Below are 23320 nucleotides of genomic sequence, written 5' to 3'. Positions count from 1 at the left end.
CTTGTTTTGGTGTGTTGTAAGAAATGAGGTCATGTGAGAAAAGCTTTCCTCTAAAATTCAGCTCTACACTTTTCTTTTACCTGTTTAACTTGTTCTCCATCCAACAAATTAGTGTATGCATGTCTACACGATGCTACTATGAGACGTGCACGAACGTTAAGAGGATGTCAACAAGCCACTTTCCATTCTTAAATTATAGGCTCAAGAAGAATTTTGTATATCATGGATGCGTCATTTTGTTCATTAAGCTAGCATGTTTATTTTATACTTTTTACAGCTTATTTATTTTGTACTTAGCTTTGGTTATTGAGAGATTGGACGCACTTAATTAAGAATTATCATTGGTTTCGTATGATTGATGATAAGTAACCCGCTTGCATGCTAGGTTGGTATCTCATTCGATACACATGTGCTTGACCATCTTTAAATAGCTTACGTCGTATGAAAATTCCAAGTTTTATAAAGCCGATCAGTTTTAATTTCGGATTAAGAAGACTTCGAATTACATAAAATAATGTTAGTTTACCCTTCTTGTTCGCGGTTATAAAAAGCCAATTCCATGAGATCATGTCTTAATGGATACTATGCTCAGCATAAACATCTTGGTTGATATTCAAATGGTTCGAGGGAGTTCATACGGTGGACCTAGAACAATGAATTAAATCATGCATCCATGTTGTAAAAAGCTCTTCGTGGACTTCTCATTAAAAAATTGGAAAGCGGCTAGTTGACGTTTTCCAAACGTTCATGCACGTCTCATACTAGCAACGTTTAGACATGCTTCCACGATTTAGTTGGATGGAGTCCAAATTAAACAAATTGCAGAGCTGGATTTAGAGAAACACTTTGCTATATAAACTCATTACCCCATTCCTTACAACACAAACCAAAACAAGAAATACTAACCAACCTAAACGTTGGTAAGAAAAAAAAATCAGAATGAGACCTTCCTCCAGGATGGGGCCTTCAGCCCATATCACTTACGCCCTAGGCGTTATCATCATGGCAGCAATGGTTGCTGCGTATGAACCATATAGCTTGCCACCACTCCCGTCATATTCACCATCTCCAAAGATAGAATACAACACTCCTCCCCTACCATATATCCATAGTTCCTCACCACCACCACCACTATACCATTCTCCATCACCAAAGGTTGACTACAAATCACCTCCTCCACCGTATGTCTACAGTTCTCCACCACCACCACCATACTATTCACCATCTCCTAAGGTAGAATACAAGTCTCCTCCACCACCATATGTTTACAGCTCCCCACCACCACCACCATACTACTCACCATCTCCTAAAGTTGAGTACAAGTCTCCTCCACCACCATATGTATACAGTTCTCCACCACCACCATACTATTCACCATCTCCTAAGGTTGAATACAAGTCTCCTCCACCACCATATGTTTACAGCTCCCCACCACCACCACCATACTACTCACCATCTCCTAAAGTTGAGTACAAGTCTCCTCCTCCGCCGTATGTATACAGTTCCCCACCACCACCACCATACTACTCGCCATCTCCCAAGGTTGAATACAAATCTCCTCCACCACCATATGTTTACAGTTCTCCACCACCACCTCCATACTACTCGCCATCACCAAAGGTTGACTACAAATCTCCTCCACCACCATATGTCTACAGTTCTCCACCACCACCAACATATTATTCACCATCTCCTAAGGTTGAGTACAAGTCTCCTCCACCACCGTATATCTACAGCTCTCCACCACCACCATATTATTCCCCATCTCCTAAGGTTGTGTACAAGTCTCCTCCTCCACCTTATGTCTACAACTCACCACCACCACCATACTATTCTCCATCTCCCAAGGTAGATTACAAGTCTCCTCCACCACCATATGTTTACAGCTCCCCACCACCACCACCATACTACTCACCATCTCCTAAAGTTGAGTACAAGTCTCCTCCTCCACCGTATGTATACAGTTCTCCTCCACCACCATATTATTCTCCATCTCCTAAGGTTGTATACAAATCTCCTCCACCACCGTATGTCTACAGTTCTCCACCACCACCATATTATTCACCTTCTCCTAAGGTACACTACAAGTCTCCTCCACCACCGTATGTTTACAGTTCTCCACCACCACCATACTACTCTCCTTCTCCAAAGGTACATTACAAATCCCCTCCACCACCATATGTCTACAGCTCTCCACCACCACCATACTATTCACCATCCCCTAAAGTTCATTACAAATCTCCACCACACCCGCATGTATGTGTCTGCCCACCACCTCCTCCATGTTATGCTCCTTCACCAAAAGTAACATACAAATCTCCTCCACCACCATATGTTTACAGTTCTCCACCACCACCATACTACTCACCTTCGCCTAAGGTGTATTACAAGTCTCCTCCACCACCATATGTTTACAGCTCACCACCACCACCACCATACTACTCACCATCTCCTAAGGTTGAATACAAGTCTCCTCCACCACCATATGTTTACAGCTCACCACCACCACCATACTACTCACCTTCCCCTAAGGTGTACTACAAGTCTCCTCCACCACCATATGTCTACAACTCTCCACCCCCACCACCATACTACTCTCCATCCCCTAAAGTAGACTACAAGTCTCCTCCACCTCCATATGTCTACAGTTCTCCACCACCACCTGATTATTCTCCTTCTCCAAAAGTTGAGTACAAATCTCCACCACCACCAGCTACATATTACTGAAAACCAGTAAATGCGACTCTTAAATGAGCTATTGAATGTTATGTGATTTCATATTTCATTTCTTGTTATAACATGTATGCTATCAATTTTAATTTTCTTGGGAATGTCTTAATAAATTGGTTATAATTCCTTCATATGGTTTTGTGCGTTTTCTGTTATTAACTTTCTGCAAAGATTGCTTGTGGTCTATTTGTAGTCATTTGCAAATTGCGATTATGAATTGCTTATTCTTGACATGGTAGTTTTGAACAACTACGTAATCCTGGTTACATAAGTTTTGTATATGGATTGCAAAGATTTTTTGAAATTCTATTGTAGTCTTGTTCGGAAACATGATTATGCATGCAGCAAAGTCTAGCGCCAGAAAACTGACAACAATAAATCTTCAGTTTGACTGAAAATATATTGACGTCGATAAAGTCATAAAACTACATGGCTTCATTGCGTCAAGCTCCCCAAAATGTAAACGTAATGAATAGTGATACGGTAGATCTTTTAATCATCCACCATTTGTGTTGAGATACAATGACAAACGTAAATGTAAGACGTAAGCTTGTGGGAAGAGACTGTTCTATACAGTAAATTAGACAATGATGAATGTATGGAGATAAACTACATATATCTTGAAGGCTTGAAGCTGTGAAATGGAAAGGAGAGAAGAGCCAGCAAGGTACTTTTGGGCTAATGATGCTTACGAGCTGTGTATATGTTCTTTTACAGATATGCATGGTGAGGTATCAGAGCTTTGGAAAGACACATCGCATAATGTGTAAGACAAGCCAGGTTCTTGAAGTTCCATTTCATAATTATCCCCAGACTCCTGAATCCTCCCTTGCATGATACTTCACAGGCCCTCATGATACCTCCATTGCATATGTGGGAAACAGAAAAATAAGCTTTGCAGGTTATTTCAACTTAGCCGTAAGGACATGTCTGGTCCAGAACATAATTAAGTTACTCAGTCCATCGATTCAAACGCCCAATATGAAAGGACATTTAAAACTTTCAGTCGATTTTTTTAATGTATGTATAAACAAATTTTTTTTGGCAAGTATAAATGAAAATCAGTCACACCAAGTCGTATCTAGACCATCTCCAATGATACACAATAATTCTATCTATATTCCACTCTATAATAGAGTAACTCTATTATATAGTTAGATTTGCTCCAATGGTTCACTCTATAATAGAGTGAAATATAGAGTAATGTTGTTTTTTCACTCTAAATATAGAGAATTATTGCGTACCATTGGAGATGCCCTTAGGTCGCTAATCTTGAACGGTAAATCCTACGCAACTTGTCCAATCAAAGCAGAGATTGACAGGGAAAAGGGTCATTTTCGACCTCAACAATTTCCGTTGTGTCTTTTCATACCCAAACAAAATATAAATGTTAAATACGACCTAAACTAAAATCTAATTTGAATTGTAAACCTGAACTCTCAATTGTGTGCATAAAACTACCTTGACTAACATTACGTTAGTCAACCGTTATCTTAAACAAAATGACGCCGTTTTGTAATAGAAGAAATCTTGAAAAAATAGCACTTGCTGCGGATTGAACCTTTGTCCCGCGGATAACAAGCAAACTTACTTACCACGTTGTGCTACGACAATTCTTTTGTTTGCTTATTAGATTTAAAGTATATGTATATTAGGATCCGTTTTTCTAAAATAAAATTATTTTGGTTTACACATTTTATTTAATACAAATTATAATTGCATCAGTAATTTCTGTATTTTAAGTTTTTTACACTTTTATACATGTGATAAAATTGAAAATGATATTTTATAAACTATTCAATCTAATTTTAAAATGACATTTCTCAAATAGTTATCTAATTTCAAATATTTAAATTTAAAGAATCTATATATAACAGTGGTTACAATTTTTTTTTCTTAAAAAACAAAATTTAATTTTTAAAATAAACACTTTAAATAAATCTAAATAAAATTATATAAAACTTTAAATAGATTATAGATGTAATTTATAGAACTTAAAGTTAATCTATGTATTTTAAGTTTTATATGATTTTATTTATATTTATTTACAGTGTTTATTTTAAAAATTAAGTTTTGTTTTTAAGAAAAAAATTGTAACCACTGTTATATGTAGATTTAAATATTTGAAATTAGATAGCTATTTGAGAAATGTCATTTTAAAATTAGATTGAATAATTTATAAAATATCCTTTTAAATTTTATCACATGGATAACAGTGTAAAAAACTTAAAATACAGAAATTACTGATGCAATTATAATTTGTATTAAATAAAATGAGTAAACAAAAATAATTTTTATTTTAGAAATACGGATCCCAATCTACATATATTTTAAATCTAATATGCAAGCAAAGAATTGTTGTAGCACAGTGGTAATTAAGTTTGCTAGTTATCTACAGGACCAAGGTTCGATCTGCAACAATTGCTATTTTTTCAAGATTTCCTCTAATACGTAAATTGTATTTGTTCGAAAATTGACCCTTTTCACGAGATCGACAAGGAATTTCTAATAGCGAAAACAGTTATACTGTGAATAAAAAAGGTAAAAGATATTACTTTTTCATTTTTTTTGCTACAAATTTTTTTTTATATTACAGCTTTTTGTTGTTTTGTAGTTTTGTAAAACGATAGTAGAACGGTTGTTTTGGCAAATTCGCAACATTAAATCACTATATGCTTTTCTCTAAACAAAATAAATAAATAAATAGCAACAAAATATTTACTCAAATATTTTTCTTTCTGTAAAATCAATGCAAACTAGTTTACTTAGAAAAAAACACACCATGTTTCTAAATTTGAATCATCGTCTTGACGGACTAAAGGATCCACAACAAGAAAACATAATCTTACCGAGGGCGGTTTTCCTCGTGAGTTCGTAGTCAAAGAGGCTTTACGACGAATTAGCGAGGAAACACGTTTTCTCGTTACTCATCCGTCGTAACACATATTTCCTCGCCAATTCGTCGTAACTTAGCGAGGAAAATATTTCGTCGTAAAGACGAAGTACATCATTTCGTCGTAAAGACCACGTAAATATTCCACGTAAGGAGGCCGCTATATTTCTTCGTAAATACCTCGAAACGTGTTCCTCGTAAACTACACGTAAATACCTCGAAAGTGTTTCCTCGCAAAATACACGTAACTACCACATAAGTATTTTCTCGTAAAATACTCGTTTATCTTTCCTCGTCATTTCTTCGTAAATGTTTTCTCGTAAAATACTCGTTTATTTTTTTCGTCATTTCCTCGTAAAGTTTCCACGTAAATAGGTCGTACATTAGCTACGAATTTACTTCATTTTTTATTATTTTACAGAATTTAAAAATATAATTAAATAATAATTTAAATTATTTAATTTATTAATAAAATTATAATTTAAAATAAAAATAAATCAATACGAAAATATTTTATATATAAATAAGTTTTGAATTTATAATACAACAATCGGAAAAAAAAAGAACTAAGGGTCGTTCATCGCCTGGTAGAATTCATCACTCCTCCTCGCAACATCCGCCTCGTTATGTGTGTCGGATGACTCGCCTCGAATGGGATGTTGTTGTCGTATGTTCCTCAACATGGACTCCCATTCCGGATTTGTGGCTGCTATAACGTCCAAAAAGCCCTCGACTCCACCCATACGAGATTTTTTCGCGGCCAACTCGTTACACAGCTCAGTGACTTCATCATCCCGTCGCTGACCATAAGACGATGTCGCTCTCGGAACATCGTTGACGGAACCAATCCCCGACGTCTGTCCCTTTTTTTTAGGGACAACCTTAAAAACAAAAAATAAATATTGTTAGTAAAAATTTAAAGTTAAATTAAATGAATAATAAAAAAATTAAAATTTTAGAAAATTTACCTCCTCGCAAATCTTATCCACTTCAAGTGTGGATAAGGTGACGGGTAATCCGTCGGTAGACTGCTGGGTCAGCTGGGTCTGGCGGTCTTCAACCCGAGCAACCACGTCGTTGTAGATTTGCTCGGACTTGCCATCTACAAATACGCCCGCCTTGTTTTTGTGGGTCCTCTCGTAAATTTCCATAAGAAATGGGAGATGTCCCGTCTCTTTGGCCTAAAAACATTTAAGAAAGTTAGAATAAAAATATATATATTAGAAATGATCAAAAAGGAGAATGATCAGCATTTCTCAAGGCTTAGAGATTACCGGCTAGAGTTGTTAGAGTAAGTGTTTCATGTTTTGTATTTATATATGTCAGGTTTTGTCTTTATTTGAACTTAATATTTATTTATTTTTAACTAGGTCCAATGAGGATTCAACGGTAGAGCTCGAGACATTCAACGGAGACGATGGTTCAGATGTTTTCTATAGATTTTACGTTTGCTTTGCTGCATTGAAGAAGACTTGGTGTGCTCACTGTCGACCGATCTTTGGTCTTGATGCATGCTTCCTCAAGTGCACAACAAAGGGTCAGTTGTTAGTGGCTGTTGGCAGAGATGCAAATAACAAAATGTTTCCTATAGCGTGGGCTGTTGTTGACGTCGAGAGTGAAGACAATTGGGTTTGGTTTATTGAGAAATTGCAGACGGACCTGAATCTCCATGATGGTGAAGGCTTCACTATCATATCAGATAGACAAATGGTAATAATATTAAAGTTTTTCTTTATTTTTAGAGCTTATTTATGTTAATATGAGGATAAAAATGAAGTTTTTATTTATTTTCAGGGGTTACTTAATGCAATATCAAATATCTTGCCAATGGTTGAGCACATGATGTGTGCAAGACATATTTACGCAAACTTAAAGAAGAAACATCCGCATAGAGCTGACATGAAAGGCAAATTCTGGAAGGTCGCCAAGAGCTACAACATGGCGCAGTACAACAAGAGGGTGGATGAGGTGAAGGCATATGACATGAGTGTATATGATTCGATGATGATGAAGAATCCCAAAAATTGCAGCCTTGCCTTCTTTACTCCATCCTCGACTTGTGATGATGTAAGCAACAACATATCTGAGTCTTTTAATCATGCGGTTGACCCTGCTAGATCAATGTCACTCGTGGAAATGTTGGAAACAATACGCAGAAGAGCTATGTTGCGCATTGAGGCAAGGAAGATGAGAGCAATGAATCACAGAGGGAAGTTCAGTCTAAAAGCAATGGAAAAGGTCAGCGAGGAGCAACGTAAAATACGTCATTGCACTATATATCCTTGCGGATATGAGGTATTTGAAGTGAAAGAGAAAAACAGTTCATACAAAACGAAAATGGTTGATCGTACTTGCACTTGTCGAAAGTGGGAAGGATCAAGTCAACCAACACAAAGTCAAGTGGTCGACTAACATACTTTATTGTTTCAGAATTAGGATGTATTTCAAATTGACTTATTATTTTGGATCGTTTTAAGGTTTTTTATGTGCTATCTTTTGGATTTTAATTTTTTTCTGGTATGATCTATTTTGTTTTGCGGCGATTATGTGTTGTGGTTTGTCTATGAATGGAAAATCTGAAGATAAACCATTCCCAAGCTCTCTTGTTGTTACCAATCCAAAGACTAAGTGCTTCTCATCACTAATGACCATATTCTACAAGAAAACAGCCACAAGAAAACAGTCATCAACAATGAGAATAGGAGCCAACAGAGAAGCCGATAACCATTGCAAAACCATACTTTTCAGGAACTGGCTGTCGCAGCGGCATGAGAAGAGCTCAGACTGAATTGGCGGCGAGGAAAGCCTCAGAGCCTAGAAGCACGAAAAGGACGAGGGAGGAGCAAACGAAAGGATGAGCAGAATCAAAGCCTCGAAGCAACCATTACATAGACGTAACATACACCAAGAGACCCCTTTTCTGCACGCACTGGACCGGAAAGCAAGAGATTAACACACGAAAATCCCGACACTCCCGAGCACTTGAATAATGTCTTTATATATTCCACAAGGAACCAATGATGCATATACTGTAAGCCGTCTTCTCTGCACTGAAGTCTATGACTTTTTTTATATTTTCTATGACTATTATCTCCTAAAAGTAAATTGAAATATGGAAGTCTCATCTCACGATGATAATTCATTTTTGCTCTGTCATCGTGAAAGCTATGTTGTCGTAAATCCTAATATTGAATTAATCCCTAAGTGAAGAAGAAAAGCAATACAACATTGTTTTCCTCTTTATTTAACCAGATTTAAATGAGAGATTAAAGCTGTTGACGGCTAACATAACACCGTTTACGGTTTGTGGCAATTAGGTTAAAATCAAAAGTTCGTATACGTAATTCAAAAAATAAAGTTGTTCGCGTGGGTTTCGGCTTGGCATCAAAGTTCGTGTGTTAAAAAACCCGGAGTTGTTAGTTTATAGAGGATTTGACCATTTTCCCTGTCCGAGTACAATCAAAAACTTTAGAAATCCATCAAATCAAAACGTGTAGTTGAAAAACTAATGGCCGTTTTTCCATGGTAACACCTGGAGCGTAAATGAGATGGGCCGGAGGCCCCATCCTAGAAAAATATCTCATTGCGATTTTTCTTCTCTCTACTGAATCATAATACGGCGCAGGGGTGGACGGGCAAGTACCTGCATTGTTTAAATATACTTGATACTTGGTTTAGAACGAGTAATGAATTTCTGGATTTGTACTTGTCGAAAACAGATACTTGTTATTTCAATTACTTTTCCAAAAATATGTTACTTAAGTTATTTGTCTCGTTCGAGTACTTACTACTTACAAGTACTTATAAATTATTTAGATATATTCTCTCAAGTTTCTAAAAATTACTTGGTAGATAATATTCTATCAGAGAAGGTTATGAAAGTTTGTTTTGTTTACTCGACATGGTAAAAACACGAGAGTTAATTCAAATAAAATATTTACATCTAATATAAAAAAGAAAAAGGAACAAATACATATATTTCAATATGAAAGTATTGTTTACTTCTTACAACGAAGAAATATCTGTTTAGACTTCATTTTTTAGTCGTAAAACAAGTACGAGTAATATTAAGGCGAATCATTAACTTTTTTTTGTGATATTTTTACTTGCAAGTAACAAAACTCAACGACTTGATACTTGACTTGACAACGACCAGTATTTAAAAAAGTGAAGCGAGTACGGGTCAAGTAACATGTATAAGACAAGTATCGAGTATTTGTGCCAAGTCCGAACGTCGGTTAGTTTTCCTTGTTTTGGTGTGTTGTAAGAAATGGGGTCATGTGAGAAAGGTTTTCCTCTAAAATTCAGCTCTACACTTTTCTTTTACCTGTTTAACTTGTTCTCCATCCAACAAATTAGTGTATGCATGTCTACACGATGCTACTATGAGACGTGCACGAAAGTTAAGACTTAAGAGGATGTCAACAAGCCACTTTCCATTCTTAAATTATATGTTCAAGAAGAATTTTGTATATCATGGATGCATCATTTTGTTCATTGAGCTAGCATGTTTATTTTATACTTTTTACAACTCATTTATTTTGTACTTAGCTTGCTTTTTGAGAGATTGGACGCACTTAATTAAGAATTATCATTGGTTTCGTATGATTGATGATAAGTAACCCGCTTGTATGCTAGGTTCGTATCTCATTCGATACACATGTGCTTGACCATCTTTAAATAGCTTACGTCGTATGAAAATTCCAAGTTATATAAAGCCGATCAGTTTTAATTTCGGATTAAGAAGACTTCGAATTACATAAAATAATGTTAGTTTACCCGTCTTGTTCGCGGTTATAAAAAGCCAATTCCATGAGATCATGTCTTAATGGATACTATGCTCAGCATAAACATCTTGGTTGATATTCAAAAGGTTCGAGGGAGTTCATACGGTGGACCTAGAACAATGAATTAAATCATGCATCCATCTTGTAAAAAGCTCTTCGTGGACTTGTCATTAAAAAATTGGAAAGCGGGCTAGTTGACGTTCTCCAAACGTTCATGCACGTCTCATACTAGCAACGTTTAGACATGCTTCCACGATTTAGTTGGATGGAGTCCAAATTAAACAATTTGCAGAGCTGGATTTAGAGAAACACTTTGCTATATAAACTCATTACCCCATTCCTTACAACACAAACCAAAACAAGAAATACTAACCAACCTAAACGTTGGTAAGAAAAAAAAATCAGAATGAGACCTTCCTCCAGGATGGGGCCTTCAGCCCATATCACTTATGCCCTAGGCGTTATCATCATGGCAACAATGGTTGCTGCGTATGAACCATACAGCTTGCCACCACTCCCGTCATATTCACCATCTCCAAAGGTAGAATACAACACTCCCCCCTTGCCATATATCCACAGTTCTTCACCACCACCACCACTATACTATTCTCCATCACCAAAGGTTGACTACAAATCACCTCCTCCACCATATGTCTACAGTTCCCCACCACCTCCTTACTATTCCCCATCACCTAAAGTTGACTACAAATCTCCTCCACCACCATATGTCTACAGTTCTCCACCACCACCACCATATTACTCACCATCTCCTAAAGTCGAGTACAAGTCTCCCCCACCACCATATGTATACAGTTCTCCCCCACCACCTCCGTACTACTCTCCATCACCAAAGGTAGATTACAAATCTCCTCCACCACCGTATGTCTACAGTTCTCCACCACCACCACCATATTATTCACCATCTCCTAAGGTTGAGTACAAGTCTCCTCCACCACCGTATGTCTACAGCTCTCCACCACCACCTCCGTACTACTCTCCATCACCAAAGGTAGACTACAAATCTCCTCCACCACCGTATGTCTACAGTTCTCCACCACCACCACCATACTATTCACCATCTCCTAAGGTAGAATACAAGTCTCCTCCACCACCATATGTTTACAGCTCCCCACCACCACCACCATACTACTCACCATCTCCTAAAGTTGAGTACAAGTCTCCTCCACCACCATATGTATACAGTTCTCCACCACCACCATACTATTCACCATCTCCTAAGGTTGAATACAAGTCTCCTCCACCACCATATGTTTACAGCTCCCCACCACCACCATATTATTCCCCATCTCCTAAGGTTGTGTACAAGTCTCCTCCTCCACCTTATGTCTACAACTCACCACCACCACCATACTATTCTCCATCTCCCAAGGTAGATTACAAGTCTCCTCCACCACCATATGTTTACAGCTCCCCACCACCACCACCATACTACTCACCATCTCCTAAAGTTGAGTACAAGTCTCCTCCTCCACCGTATGTATATAGTTCTCCTCCACCACCGTATTATTCTCCATCTCCTAAGGTTGTATACAAATCTCCTCCACCACCGTATGTCTACAGTTCTCCACCACCACCATATTATTCACCTTCTCCTAAGGTACACTACAAGTCTCCTCCACCACCGTATGTTTACAGTTCTCCACCACCACCATACTACTCTCCTTCTCCAAAGGTACATTACAAATCCCCTCCACCACCATATGTCTACAGCTCTCCACCACCACCATACTATTCACCATCCCCTAAAGTTCATTACAAATCTCCACCACACCCGCATGTATGTGTCTGCCCACCACCTCCTCCATGTTATGCTCCTTCACCAAAAGTAACATACAAATCTCCTCCACCACCATATGTTTACAGTTCTCCACCACCACCATACTACTCACCTTCGCCTAAGGTGTATTACAAGTCTCCTCCACCACCATATGTTTACAGCTCACCACCACCACCACCATACTACTCACCATCTCCTAAGGTTGAATACAAGTCTCCTCCACCACCATATGTTTACAGCTCACCACCACCACCATACTACTCACCTTCCCCTAAGCTGTACTACAAGTCTCCTCCACCACCATATATCTACAACTCTCCACCCCCACCACCATACTACTCTCCATCCCCTAAAGTAGACTACAAGTCTCCTCCACCTCCATATGTCTACAGTTCTCCACCACCACCTTATTATTCTCCTTCTCCAAAAGTTGAGTACAAATCTTCACCACCACCAGCTACATATTACTGAAAACCAGTAAATGCGACTCTTAAATGAGCTATTGAATGTTATGTGATTTCATATTTCATTTCTTGTTATAACATGTATGCTATCAATTTTAATTTTCTTGGGAATGTCTTAATAAATTGGTTATAATTCCTTCATATGGTTTTGTGTGTTTTCTGTTATTAACTTTCTGCAAAGATTGCTTGTGGTCTATTTGTAGTCATTTGCAAATTGCGATTATGAATTGCTTATTCTTGACATGGTAGTTTTGAACAACTACGTAATCCTGGTTACATAAGTTTTGTATATGGATTGCAAAGATTTTTTGAAATTCTATTGTAGTCTTGTTCGGAAACATGATTATGCATGCAACAAAGTCTAGCGCCAGAAAACTAACAATAAATCTTCAGTTTGACTGAAAATATATTGACGTCGATAAAGTCATAAAACTACATGGCTTCATTGCGTCAAGCTCCCGAAAATGTAAACGTAGTGAATAGTGATACGGTAGATCTTTTAATCATCCACCATTTGTGTTGAGATACAATGACAAACGTAAATGTAAGACGTAAGCTTGTGGGAAGAGGCTGTTCTATACAGTAAATTAGACAATGATGAATGTATGGAGATAAACTACATATATCTTGAAGGCTTGAAGCTGTGAAATGGAAAGGAGAGAAGAGCCAGCAAGGTCCTTTTGGGCTAATGATGCTTACGAGCTGTGTATATGTTCTTTTACAGATATGCATGGTGAGGTATCAGAGCTTTGGAAAGACACATCGCATAATGTGTAAGACAAGCCAGGTTCTTGAAGTTCCATTTCATAATTATCCCCAGACTCCTGAATCCTCCCTTGCATGATACTTCACAGGCCCTCATGATACCTCCACTGCATATGTGGGAAACAGAAAAATAAGCTTTGAAGGTTATTTCAACTTAGCCGTGAGGACATGTCTGGTCCAGAACATAATTAAGTTACTCAGTGCATCGATTCAAACGCCCAATATGAAAGGACATTTAAAACTTTCAGTCGATTTTTTTAATGTATGTATCAACAATTTTTTTTGTCAAGTATAAAAGAAAATCAGTCACACCAAGTCGTATCCAGACCATCTCCAATGGTACACAATAATTCTATCTATATTCCACTCTAAAATAGAGTAACTCTATTATATAGTTAGATTTGCTCCAATAGTTCACTCTATAATAGAGTGGAATATAGAGTAATATTGTTTTTTTACTCTATATTTGGAGTGAAAAAGCAACATTACTCAATATTTCACTCTATTTTAGAGTAACTCTATTACAAAATGAACCATTGGAGCAAATTCAACTATAAAATATAGTTACTCTATTATAGAGTAAAAAATAGAGAGAATTATTGCGTACCATTGGAGATGCCTTTAGGTCCCTATCTTGAATCCTACGCAACTTGTCCAATCAAAGCAGAGATTGACAGGGAAAAGGGTCATTTTCGACCTCAACAATTTCCGTCGTACCTTTTCATGCCCGAACAAAATATAAGTGTTAAATACGACCGAAACTAAAATCTAAATTTGAATTGTAGACCTGAACTCTCAATTGTGTGCATAAAACTACCTTGACTAACATTACGTTAGTCAACCGTTATCTTAAACAAAACGACGCCGTTTTGTAATAGAAGAAGTCTTGAAAAAATAGCACTTGCTGCGGATTGAACCTTGGTCCCGCGGATAACAAGCAAACTTACTTACCACGTTGTGCTACGACAATTCTTTTGTTTGCTTATTAGATTTAAAATATATGTATATTAGGATCCGTATTTTCTAAAATAAAATTATTTTTGTTTACACATTTTATTTAATAAAAATTATAATTGCATCAGTAATTTCTGTATTTTAAGTTTTTTACACTTTTATACATGTGATAAAATTGAAAATGATATTTTATAAATTATTCAATCTAATTTTAAAATGACATTTCTCGAATAGTTATCTAATTTCAAATATTTAAATTTAAAGAATCTATATATAACAGTGGTTACAATTTTTTTTTCTTAAGAAACAAAATTTAGTTTTTAAAATAAACACTTTAAATAAATCTAAATAAAATTATATAAAACTTAAAATACATAGATTATAGATGTAATTTATAGAACTTAAAGTAAATCTATGTATTTTAAGTTTTATATGATTTTATTTAGATTTATTTACAGTGTTTATTTTAAAATTTAAGTTTTTTTTTAAGAAAAAAATTGTAACCACTGTTATATGTAGATTTTTTAAATTTGAATATTTGAAATTATATAATTATTTGAGAAATGTCATTTTAAAATTAGATTGAATAATTTATAAAATATCATTTTAAATTTTATCACATGTATAACAGTCTAAAAATAATTAAAATACAGAAATTACTGATGCAATTATAATTTGTATTAAATAAAATGTGTAAACAAAAATAATTTTTATTTTAGAATATACGGATCTCAATCTACATATATTTTAAATCTAATATGCAAACAAAATAATTGTCGTAGCACAATGGTAATTAAGTTTGCTTGTTATCTGCGGGACCAAGGTTCGATCTGCAATAATTGCTATTTTTTTCAAGATTTCCTCTGATACAAGACGGCGTCGTTTTGTTTAAGATAACGGTTGACTAACGTAATGTTAGTCAAGGTATTTTACGCACACGGTTGAGAGTTCAGGTTTACAATTCAAATTAGATTTTAGTTTAGGTTGTATTTAGCACTTATATTTTGTTTGGATATGAAAATGCACGACGGAAATTGTTTTTGGTCGAAAATTGACCCTTTTCCCGAGACCGACGAGGAATTTCTAATAGCGAAAACAGTTATACTGTGAATAAAAAAAGTAAAAGATATTACTTTTTCATTTTTTTTGCTACAAAGAAAACAGCTTTTTGTTGTTTTGTAGTTTTGTAAAACGATAGTAGAACGGTTGTTTTGGCAAATTCGCAACATTAAATCACTATATGCTTTTCTCTAAACAAAATAAATAAATAAATAGCAACAAAATATTTACTCAAATATTTTTCTCTCTGTAAAATAAATGCAAACTAGTTTACTTAGAAAAAAACACACCATGTTTCTAAATTTGAATCATCGTCTTGTCGGACCTAAAGGATCATTCATCACTAAAATTAGCAAGTTCTTACAAATCATTATTCCAAAAGGAGCGAAGCTCGACCTATTGCATTCCTGCTATAGTGCTATTGGTTAATTATATTATAAAATCATTTGCAAGTTTTTCGTAAATAAAGGGCACAAGAGCTGCCAATGGGCACGTTTTCTTCATTATCACAATAAAATTGAAAAAAAAAACTTTCAAACTATAAAGTTTCATATTTTGTCAATACCCTCCGAAAAATGTAGAGAATTTCAAGAAATGTCACGAAGCGATTTAGAGGAACCATCAAGTTTCTTTAAGTCGTTCTCTAAACGTTCGTGCACGTCTCCTACTAGGATCGTGTAGACATGCCTCCAAGATTTATCTGGATGGAGTCAAAAACAGGGAAAAAGATATTGTAGAGCTGGATTTAGAGAAAAAAATTGCTATATAAACCCATGTGCTCCCTTACAACACAAAACCAAAACAAAAAAAATTAACCAACGTTGGTAGAGAAAAATAAATCACAAATATGAGATCTTCCTCTAGCATGCCTTCAGCCCATCTCATTTTACGCTCTAAGCGTTACCATCATGGCGACACTGCTTGCTGCCTATGAACCATATACATATAGCTTGCCACCACTCCCATCATATTCACCATCTCCGAAGGTAGAATACAACACTCCTCCGCTACTGTTATATCCACAATTTTCTACTACCTCCGTACTATTTTCCATCACGAAAGATAGACTACAAATCTCCTCCAATACTATATATCTACAGTTTCTCACCAACACCACCATATTCCTTCCCATCAACAAAGATTAACTATACGTCCTCTAGCACTATATGTTTACGGTTCTTCACCGCCATCATACTACTTTCTATCCCCCGAAGGTGGATTACAAGTTTCCTCTACCCCTGTACCGTTCCCCACTACTGTCACCTTATTTTTTCTTAATGTAAAGTACAATTTTTCATCACCACCTTCATATTACTGAAAACCAGTAATGTGATTCTTAAATAAGTTTTATTTGTTTTTTTTTTCTTGATACAATATGTACGCAATCAGTTTCAATTTCCTTGTGAATGTCGATTAATAGTATGGGTACAATACCTTCATGTGGTTTCATGTATTTTCTATTATTCTGATACCTGCAAAGGTTGCTTGTGGTCTATTCGTTGTCTTTTGTAAATTGCGATTATATATGAATTGCTAACTCTTGACATGCTAGCAAGGGATAACTATGTAATCTACGTAACATGAGTTTTGTATATGGATTGTATACCTAAATTCAAGTATTATATAAAGTTTAATTGTTGGGAGATCAAAATTAATCGAATTAATAAACAAAAAAATGCATAAGATCAAGAATAGTTTGGAAAGATTTAGAAGCATGTTTTAGTTGAAAATAATATTGATTTATCATATATTTTCATATTAATTTAGAAAATTTGGTTAAATGTAATGCCAGTTACAAAAAAAAAAAAAAATTGGTTATATGAGTTTTATGTGAACGTATGTGTACTGTAACATTATTTATAAAAGTAATATAATTTCCCACAAACATCTTAGTGTTATTTACTTTTAATACTTTTCCACAAACATGATCCACGTGGTAGACGTGACGGACATGGTCGGCTTGGCTAAGATCATGATGAATCCGTGTTCTTAGAGATTAGATTCTTAGCGTAATTTAATAACCGGTTCTTAACTTTAACAAAGAAAAATGTTAAGAACCGGTTCTTAAATAAGTATTTAATAACCGGTTCTTAATCTTTTTCTTTGTTAAAGTTAAGAACCGGTTATTAAATTACGTTACGAACCCTACTCCTAAGAACTCCCATTAATTATGCTCTAAATCTATTGTGTTAACCATGGATACTAACTAAAACTTTTCATCTTTTGTCTTTTCATCTTTTAGACACAATTTCGTTTGTTTTGCTCTACTTTCTTTTTTGAAAATATTTCTTACATTTTGTAAAACTGTATGAGTATATGCCATAACCTATATAATATTAAAATTTTGAATTAAAAAATGATCCGAATTTAAAAATTAAATTAATTTTAAAAATATATATATTAGGATCTAAAACTTTAAAACTTTAGATATGTTTATAAATTTAAGGCCTGTTTCAAAAAAAAACTATTAGACATATATAAATGGAGTTATTAACTTTTAAATCTACATCATTAATTCGTTAAATATACAATTATTATATTTTTGAACATAGCCTATAAATAGTTTGATCACAAATTCAAACTCACACTTATAAAAAACTAGGGCCGGTCCACGCTTCGCGCGGAATATACTTCACGTATGATATGTTTGTATTGCTATCTTTTTTTATTGCAATTGTGTTTTGCTAGGATCTGGAAGAGAAGTATATAAATCAGTTGTGCGTCTTAGTGTTCTTATAGTGAATCCTTTTTTCGGACTGGTAAGAGTTAATTTATATATTTGTAATCTTGACTTGTACTATGTATAATGATGTTTGATCTTAATTTGTATATTTTGTTATTTTTATTATAAATTATTTTATCCTTTTTTTGTAACACAGATTATGTTTAATTTAATATTAAAAAGAATGGATTGCAATTTCGTGGTTATATGTTTTTTTTTAATTTAATGAATTTATTTGTCAATGAGAGAATAGTATCTATACTATTGTTTTCTAAATACTTTAAATTACAATTATAATACAAAAAATTATAATTATATATGCAATTCCAAAACTAAAAATTACAACTAAATACATTGCTAATATTTCTTTTGTTGTTGTGTACTTTGTAAGTTGTAAATTATGACCACTTTGTTTAGGAAGTTTGTTTCCTATACGATGTGTAATTCACTTATGATTACTTTTTATTTTTATTTTTAATATTTGATATGTTTTTTTTTTAAATATAAGAATTTTGTATTGTAAACATGTGTTGATCTTTCCCAATTTTTCAAAATGTGTGAATATATTTAATATGGGGTTTCCATTTTGTGCTTGTATTTATGTGTACAAAATTATATGTTGTTAGTTAATATATATATATATATATATATATTTATTGATTTATCATAGGTTCAAAGATTCATATTTCAATGAACGCATGCCCGTTTGTAGCAATCTATCTTATTAAAGTAGAAGTACTTTAAGATTTTGTTTGGCAATATATATAGCAGTTAAAAAAAATCGGGCTGTTTGAAAACATGGATAACAGTAAGTTAAGAAAAAAAGTAATGAGCTTATGCTATTAAAAAAATTGGAAGTCCATTACATTATATTAAAAAGTAATGAGTTTATGTTAATTGATATACATATTCAAATCAAAATAATAATTTAAAATTAATTTATATCAAAAATTCATTCAAAAATAAACATATATTCAAAATTTGATTTTTACTAACATATTTTCCAATAACCATTATAAAATGTTTTCAATATATATAAGAAAAATACAATACAAAGCCCAATTTCAAACATCAACTTAAATTATGATTTTTATATTTCACATTGAAATTTAAAAATATAATATATGTGGTTATTTATATGATTGTACGTATAAAATATTATTAATTATAAAAAAACTTATTTGATGGTATGTATAAAAAACGATTAATTATATGATAATACATATTTTTGTAACCTATGATGACACATATATGATATATAAAATTAAAATTTATTATATGCTTTAATTTTTTTGAAAATCTATAAATTTGAATAACATATGTTAGAGTACCTAACTTAACATATAAATTGGTTTGATTTAAATATTTGGATAGGGAATTAATAATTATTTAAGTATTTTGGAGTTTTGAGTATATTTTAACTATTTTAGATATTTACGTTTGATTATTTGTATATATTTTCAAGCATTTAAACGAACTTAAAAATATCATATATATTCTTGGTGTTTATATATATATATATTAAATCTAAAACTAATTAATATATATAAGTATATAAATATATTTTGGATACCCAAAACACTTCGGTTCAGATCGGATTAGGTTTCAGTTCTTTAAATATCAAAATTTTGAATAATTCGGATATTTAATTAATTTCGGTTCGAATTTGGTACTACTTATTCGGATTGGGATCGGTTCGGTTCTTTGAATTCGAGTATTTTGCCCAACCCTAAATAGTGTCATTAAAAACAAATAGCATCATATTTTTTTTGAAAAAATACATCCGTGCGAGCGCCGGGTCAAAATCTAGTTGGTTGTTAAAATGTTAGGTTGAGGTGATGGAGGAGAAATATGTGGTGATGAAGGCAGAGGTTGAGGTGATGGAGGAGATAATGAGGAGCAAGACGATAAAATGGTGGATAAGGTTTGCTTGGGATGCAAGCCAACGAGTACTAGGGCTAAGGGGAAGGAACATGGAAAGGGACGTGGCAGAGAATATCTATCAAACCATGCATTTTTTCTTTACATTATCTGCTTTTTTTTTCTTCCATTCTGTTGTTGGAATTTGTTTTAATCATCTTATGATCATTCATGTATTGTCGTGTGTTTTTAGTATTTTTTGTGGTGTTGTAAGTTTTGAGATCTAATGAGCCTAATTAATTATGCTAAGTAATTCCTCGCCGAAGATTGTTCGTGAGCTCGACTCCACCCATACGAGATTTTGTCGCGGCCAACTCGTTATGCAGCTCAGTGACTTCATCATCCCGTCGCTGACCATAAGAAGATGTCGCTCTCGGAACATCGTTGACGGAACCAATCCCCAACGTCTGTCCCTTTTTTTTTAGGGACAACCTTAAAAACAAAAAATAAATATTGTTAGTAAAAATTTAAAGTTAAATTAAATGAATAATAAAAAAATTAAAATTTTAGAAAATTTACCTCCTCACAAATCTTATCCACTTCAAGTGTGCATAAGGTGACGGGTAATCCGTCGGTAGACTGCTGGGTCAGCTGGGTCTGGCGGTCTTCAACCCGAGCAACCACGTCGTTGTAGATTTGCTCGGACTTGCCATCTACAAATACACCCGCCTTGTTCTTGTGGGTCCTCTCGTAAATTTCCATAAGAAACGGGAGATGTCCCGTCTCTTTGGCCTAAAAACATTTAAGAATTAGAATAAAAATATATATATTAGAAATGATCAAAGAGGAGAATGATCAGCATTTCTCAAGGCTTAGAGATTACCGGCTAGAGTTGTTAGAGTAAGTGTTTAATGTTTTGTATTTATAAATGCCAGGTTTTGTCTTTATTTGAACTTAATATTTATTTGTTTTTAAGTAGGTCCAATGAGGATTCAACGGTAGAGCTCAAGACATTCAACGGAAATGATGGTTCAGATGTTTTCTATAGATTTTACGTTTGCTTTGCTGCATTGAAGAAGACTTGGTGTGCTCACTGTCGACCGATCTTTGGTCTTGATGCATGCTTCCTCAAGTGCACAACAAAGGGTCAGTTGTTAGCAGCTGTTGGCAGAGATGCAAATAACCAAATGTTTCCTACAGCGTGGGCTGTTGTTGACGTCGAGAGTGAAGACAATTGGGTTTGGTTTATTGAGAAATTGCAGACGGACCTGAATCTCCATGATGGTGAAGGCTTCACTATCATATCAGATAGACAAATGGTAATAATATCAAAGTTTTTCTTTATTTTTAGAGCTTATTTATGTTAGTATGAGGATAAAAATGAAGTTTTTATTTATTTTCAGGGGTTACGTAATGCAGTATCAAATATCTTGCCAATGGTTGAGCACATGATGTGTGCAAGACATATTTACGCAAACTTAAATATGAAAGGCAAATTCTGGAAGGTCGCCAAGAGCTACAACATGGTGCAGTACAACAAGAGGGTGGATGAGGTGAAGGCATATGACATGAGTGTATATGATTCGATGATGATGAAGAATCCCAAAAATTGCAGCCTTGCCTTCTTTACTCCATCCTCGACTTGTGATGATGTAAGCAACAACATATCTGAGTCTTTTAATCATGCGGTTGACCCTGCTAGATCAATGCCACTCGTGGAAATGTTGGAAACAATACGCAGAAGATCTATGTTGCGCATTGAGGCAAGGAAGATGAAAGCAATGAATCACAGAGGGAAGTTCAGTCTAAAAGCAATGGAAAAGGTCAGGGAGGAGCAACGTAAAATACATCATTGCACTATATATCCTTGCGGATATGAGGTATTTGATGTGAAAGAGAAAAACAGTTCATACAAAACGAAAATGGTTGATCGTACTTGCACTTGTCGAAAGTGGGAGATGTCGGGATTGCCTTGTCGTCATGCCCTGAAAATCATTTCTGCAAAGAAGCGCAAACAAGAGGATTATATGGATGCTTGTTACCTCACCTCGACGTGGAGAAAGCAGTATGAAACACCAATTAAGGCTGTCCATGGGATAAACTTTTGGAAAAAAACAGGAGATTCAGAGATTATTCCACCACCAACAGAACCGGAATCATCAAGAGGAAGAAAGAAAATTCCTAAGCGGATAAAAGGAAGGAACTAGTCTCCAAGTAAGAAAAAGACTAAGGTTAGGAATCAGTCTCCTTCAAAGGTTTCAAGGGAGAGAAAGATCATTCATTGTGGCCGATGTGGAGAAGGTGGACATAATGCAAGGAAGTGCAAAAATATTGGAGTTCCAGTTCAAGGACCACCAAAGAAGAAGAATGTCGAACAAGTAGAAGGATCAAGTCAACCAACACAAAGTCAAGTGGTCGACTAACATACTTTATTGTTTCAGAATTAGGATGTATTTCAAATTGACTTATTATTTTGGATCGTTTTAAGGTTTTTTATGTGCTGTCTTTTGGATTTTAATGTTTTTCTGGTATGATCTATTTTGTTTTGCGGCAATTATGTGTTGTGGTTTGTCTATGAATGGAAAATCTGAAGATAAACCATTCCCAAGCTCTCTTGTTGTAGAAACAGAGAAACCTGTGAGAGAGAAAGCTTTCGTGGAAGTTGAATATTTCTTTTTTTTTGAAGAAAGGGTTTTCATTAATAAGGTAACCAAACTATACAAAAGAAAAACAGAAACAGAGAAGCTAAAGAACAGAGGCAAAAACTGAGACCCGATCCCATCCCATGGAGTTTACCAATTGATATCTACCATATTTACATTGTTTTAATTATCATTTCTTGTGCACATTGGTCTTTTGGAATAGCATTTACACATATTTAGGTTGTATTTCCATGTATTAGTCTTTATCAGGTGTTGGAGGGAGTTTCATGATGAACTTTGTGCCCGAATGAGTGTTTTGATGCCAAAAGAATGAAGATGAGTCGTTGAAGGCTCCTAGCGGCCAGGCGTAGCGGCAAAAGATGGTCGCTACAGAAGATAGAGCTGAGGCGTCTAAGTACCGTAGCGGGAGTGTGTAGCGGGAGTGTGTAGCGGGTTAGAGAGACCGCTAGAGTTGAAGCGCCTTCTATAGCGGTCTGCCGTAGCGGCATCATGAGGTCGCTATGCGTTCAGGACTTCAAGCGCCTTCTACAGCGGCCAGCCATAGCGACTTCATGAGGTCGCTATGAGTTCAAGAATGCGAAAAAAATCGTCTAAGTATCCTAGCGGCCACACGTAGCGGGCATGT

General features: G+C 34.9%; 3 protein-coding genes across 3 annotated transcripts; all 3 read left to right on the top strand.

Annotated features, from left to right (window-relative positions):
- Window positions 1-885: 885 nt before the first annotated feature.
- Window positions 886-2861, top strand: LOC111200324 (extensin-2-like). The gene has a single exon (XM_048764638.1). The coding sequence runs from the start codon at window positions 940-942 to the stop codon at window positions 2725-2727; it is 1788 nt and encodes a 595-aa protein (XP_048620595.1). The 5' UTR covers window positions 886-939; the 3' UTR covers window positions 2728-2861.
- A 7883-nt stretch (window positions 2862-10744) lies between these two features.
- On the top strand, window positions 10745-12813 carry LOC106413107 (extensin-2-like). The gene has a single exon (XM_048764637.1). The coding sequence runs from the start codon at window positions 10817-10819 to the stop codon at window positions 12677-12679; it is 1863 nt and encodes a 620-aa protein (XP_048620594.1). The 5' UTR covers window positions 10745-10816; the 3' UTR covers window positions 12680-12813.
- Window positions 12814-20867: 8054 nt separating this feature from the next.
- Window positions 20868-22239, top strand: LOC125592000. The gene is made up of 3 exons (XM_048766965.1): window positions 20868-20932; window positions 21012-21351; window positions 21436-22239. Exons 1-3 carry the CDS (start codon window positions 20868-20870, stop codon window positions 22237-22239), a joined length of 1209 nt encoding a protein of 402 aa, XP_048622922.1.
- Window positions 22240-23320: the final 1081 nt, after the last annotated feature.

This window comes from Brassica napus, chromosome C8 (genome assembly GCF_020379485.1).
Source record: "Brassica napus cultivar Da-Ae chromosome C8, Da-Ae, whole genome shotgun sequence".
In the NCBI taxonomy this organism is placed as follows: Eukaryota; Viridiplantae; Streptophyta; class Magnoliopsida; order Brassicales; family Brassicaceae; genus Brassica; species Brassica napus.
The sequence above is the reverse complement of the archived record's forward strand: the minus strand, read 5'-3'. Positions and strand labels throughout refer to the sequence as shown.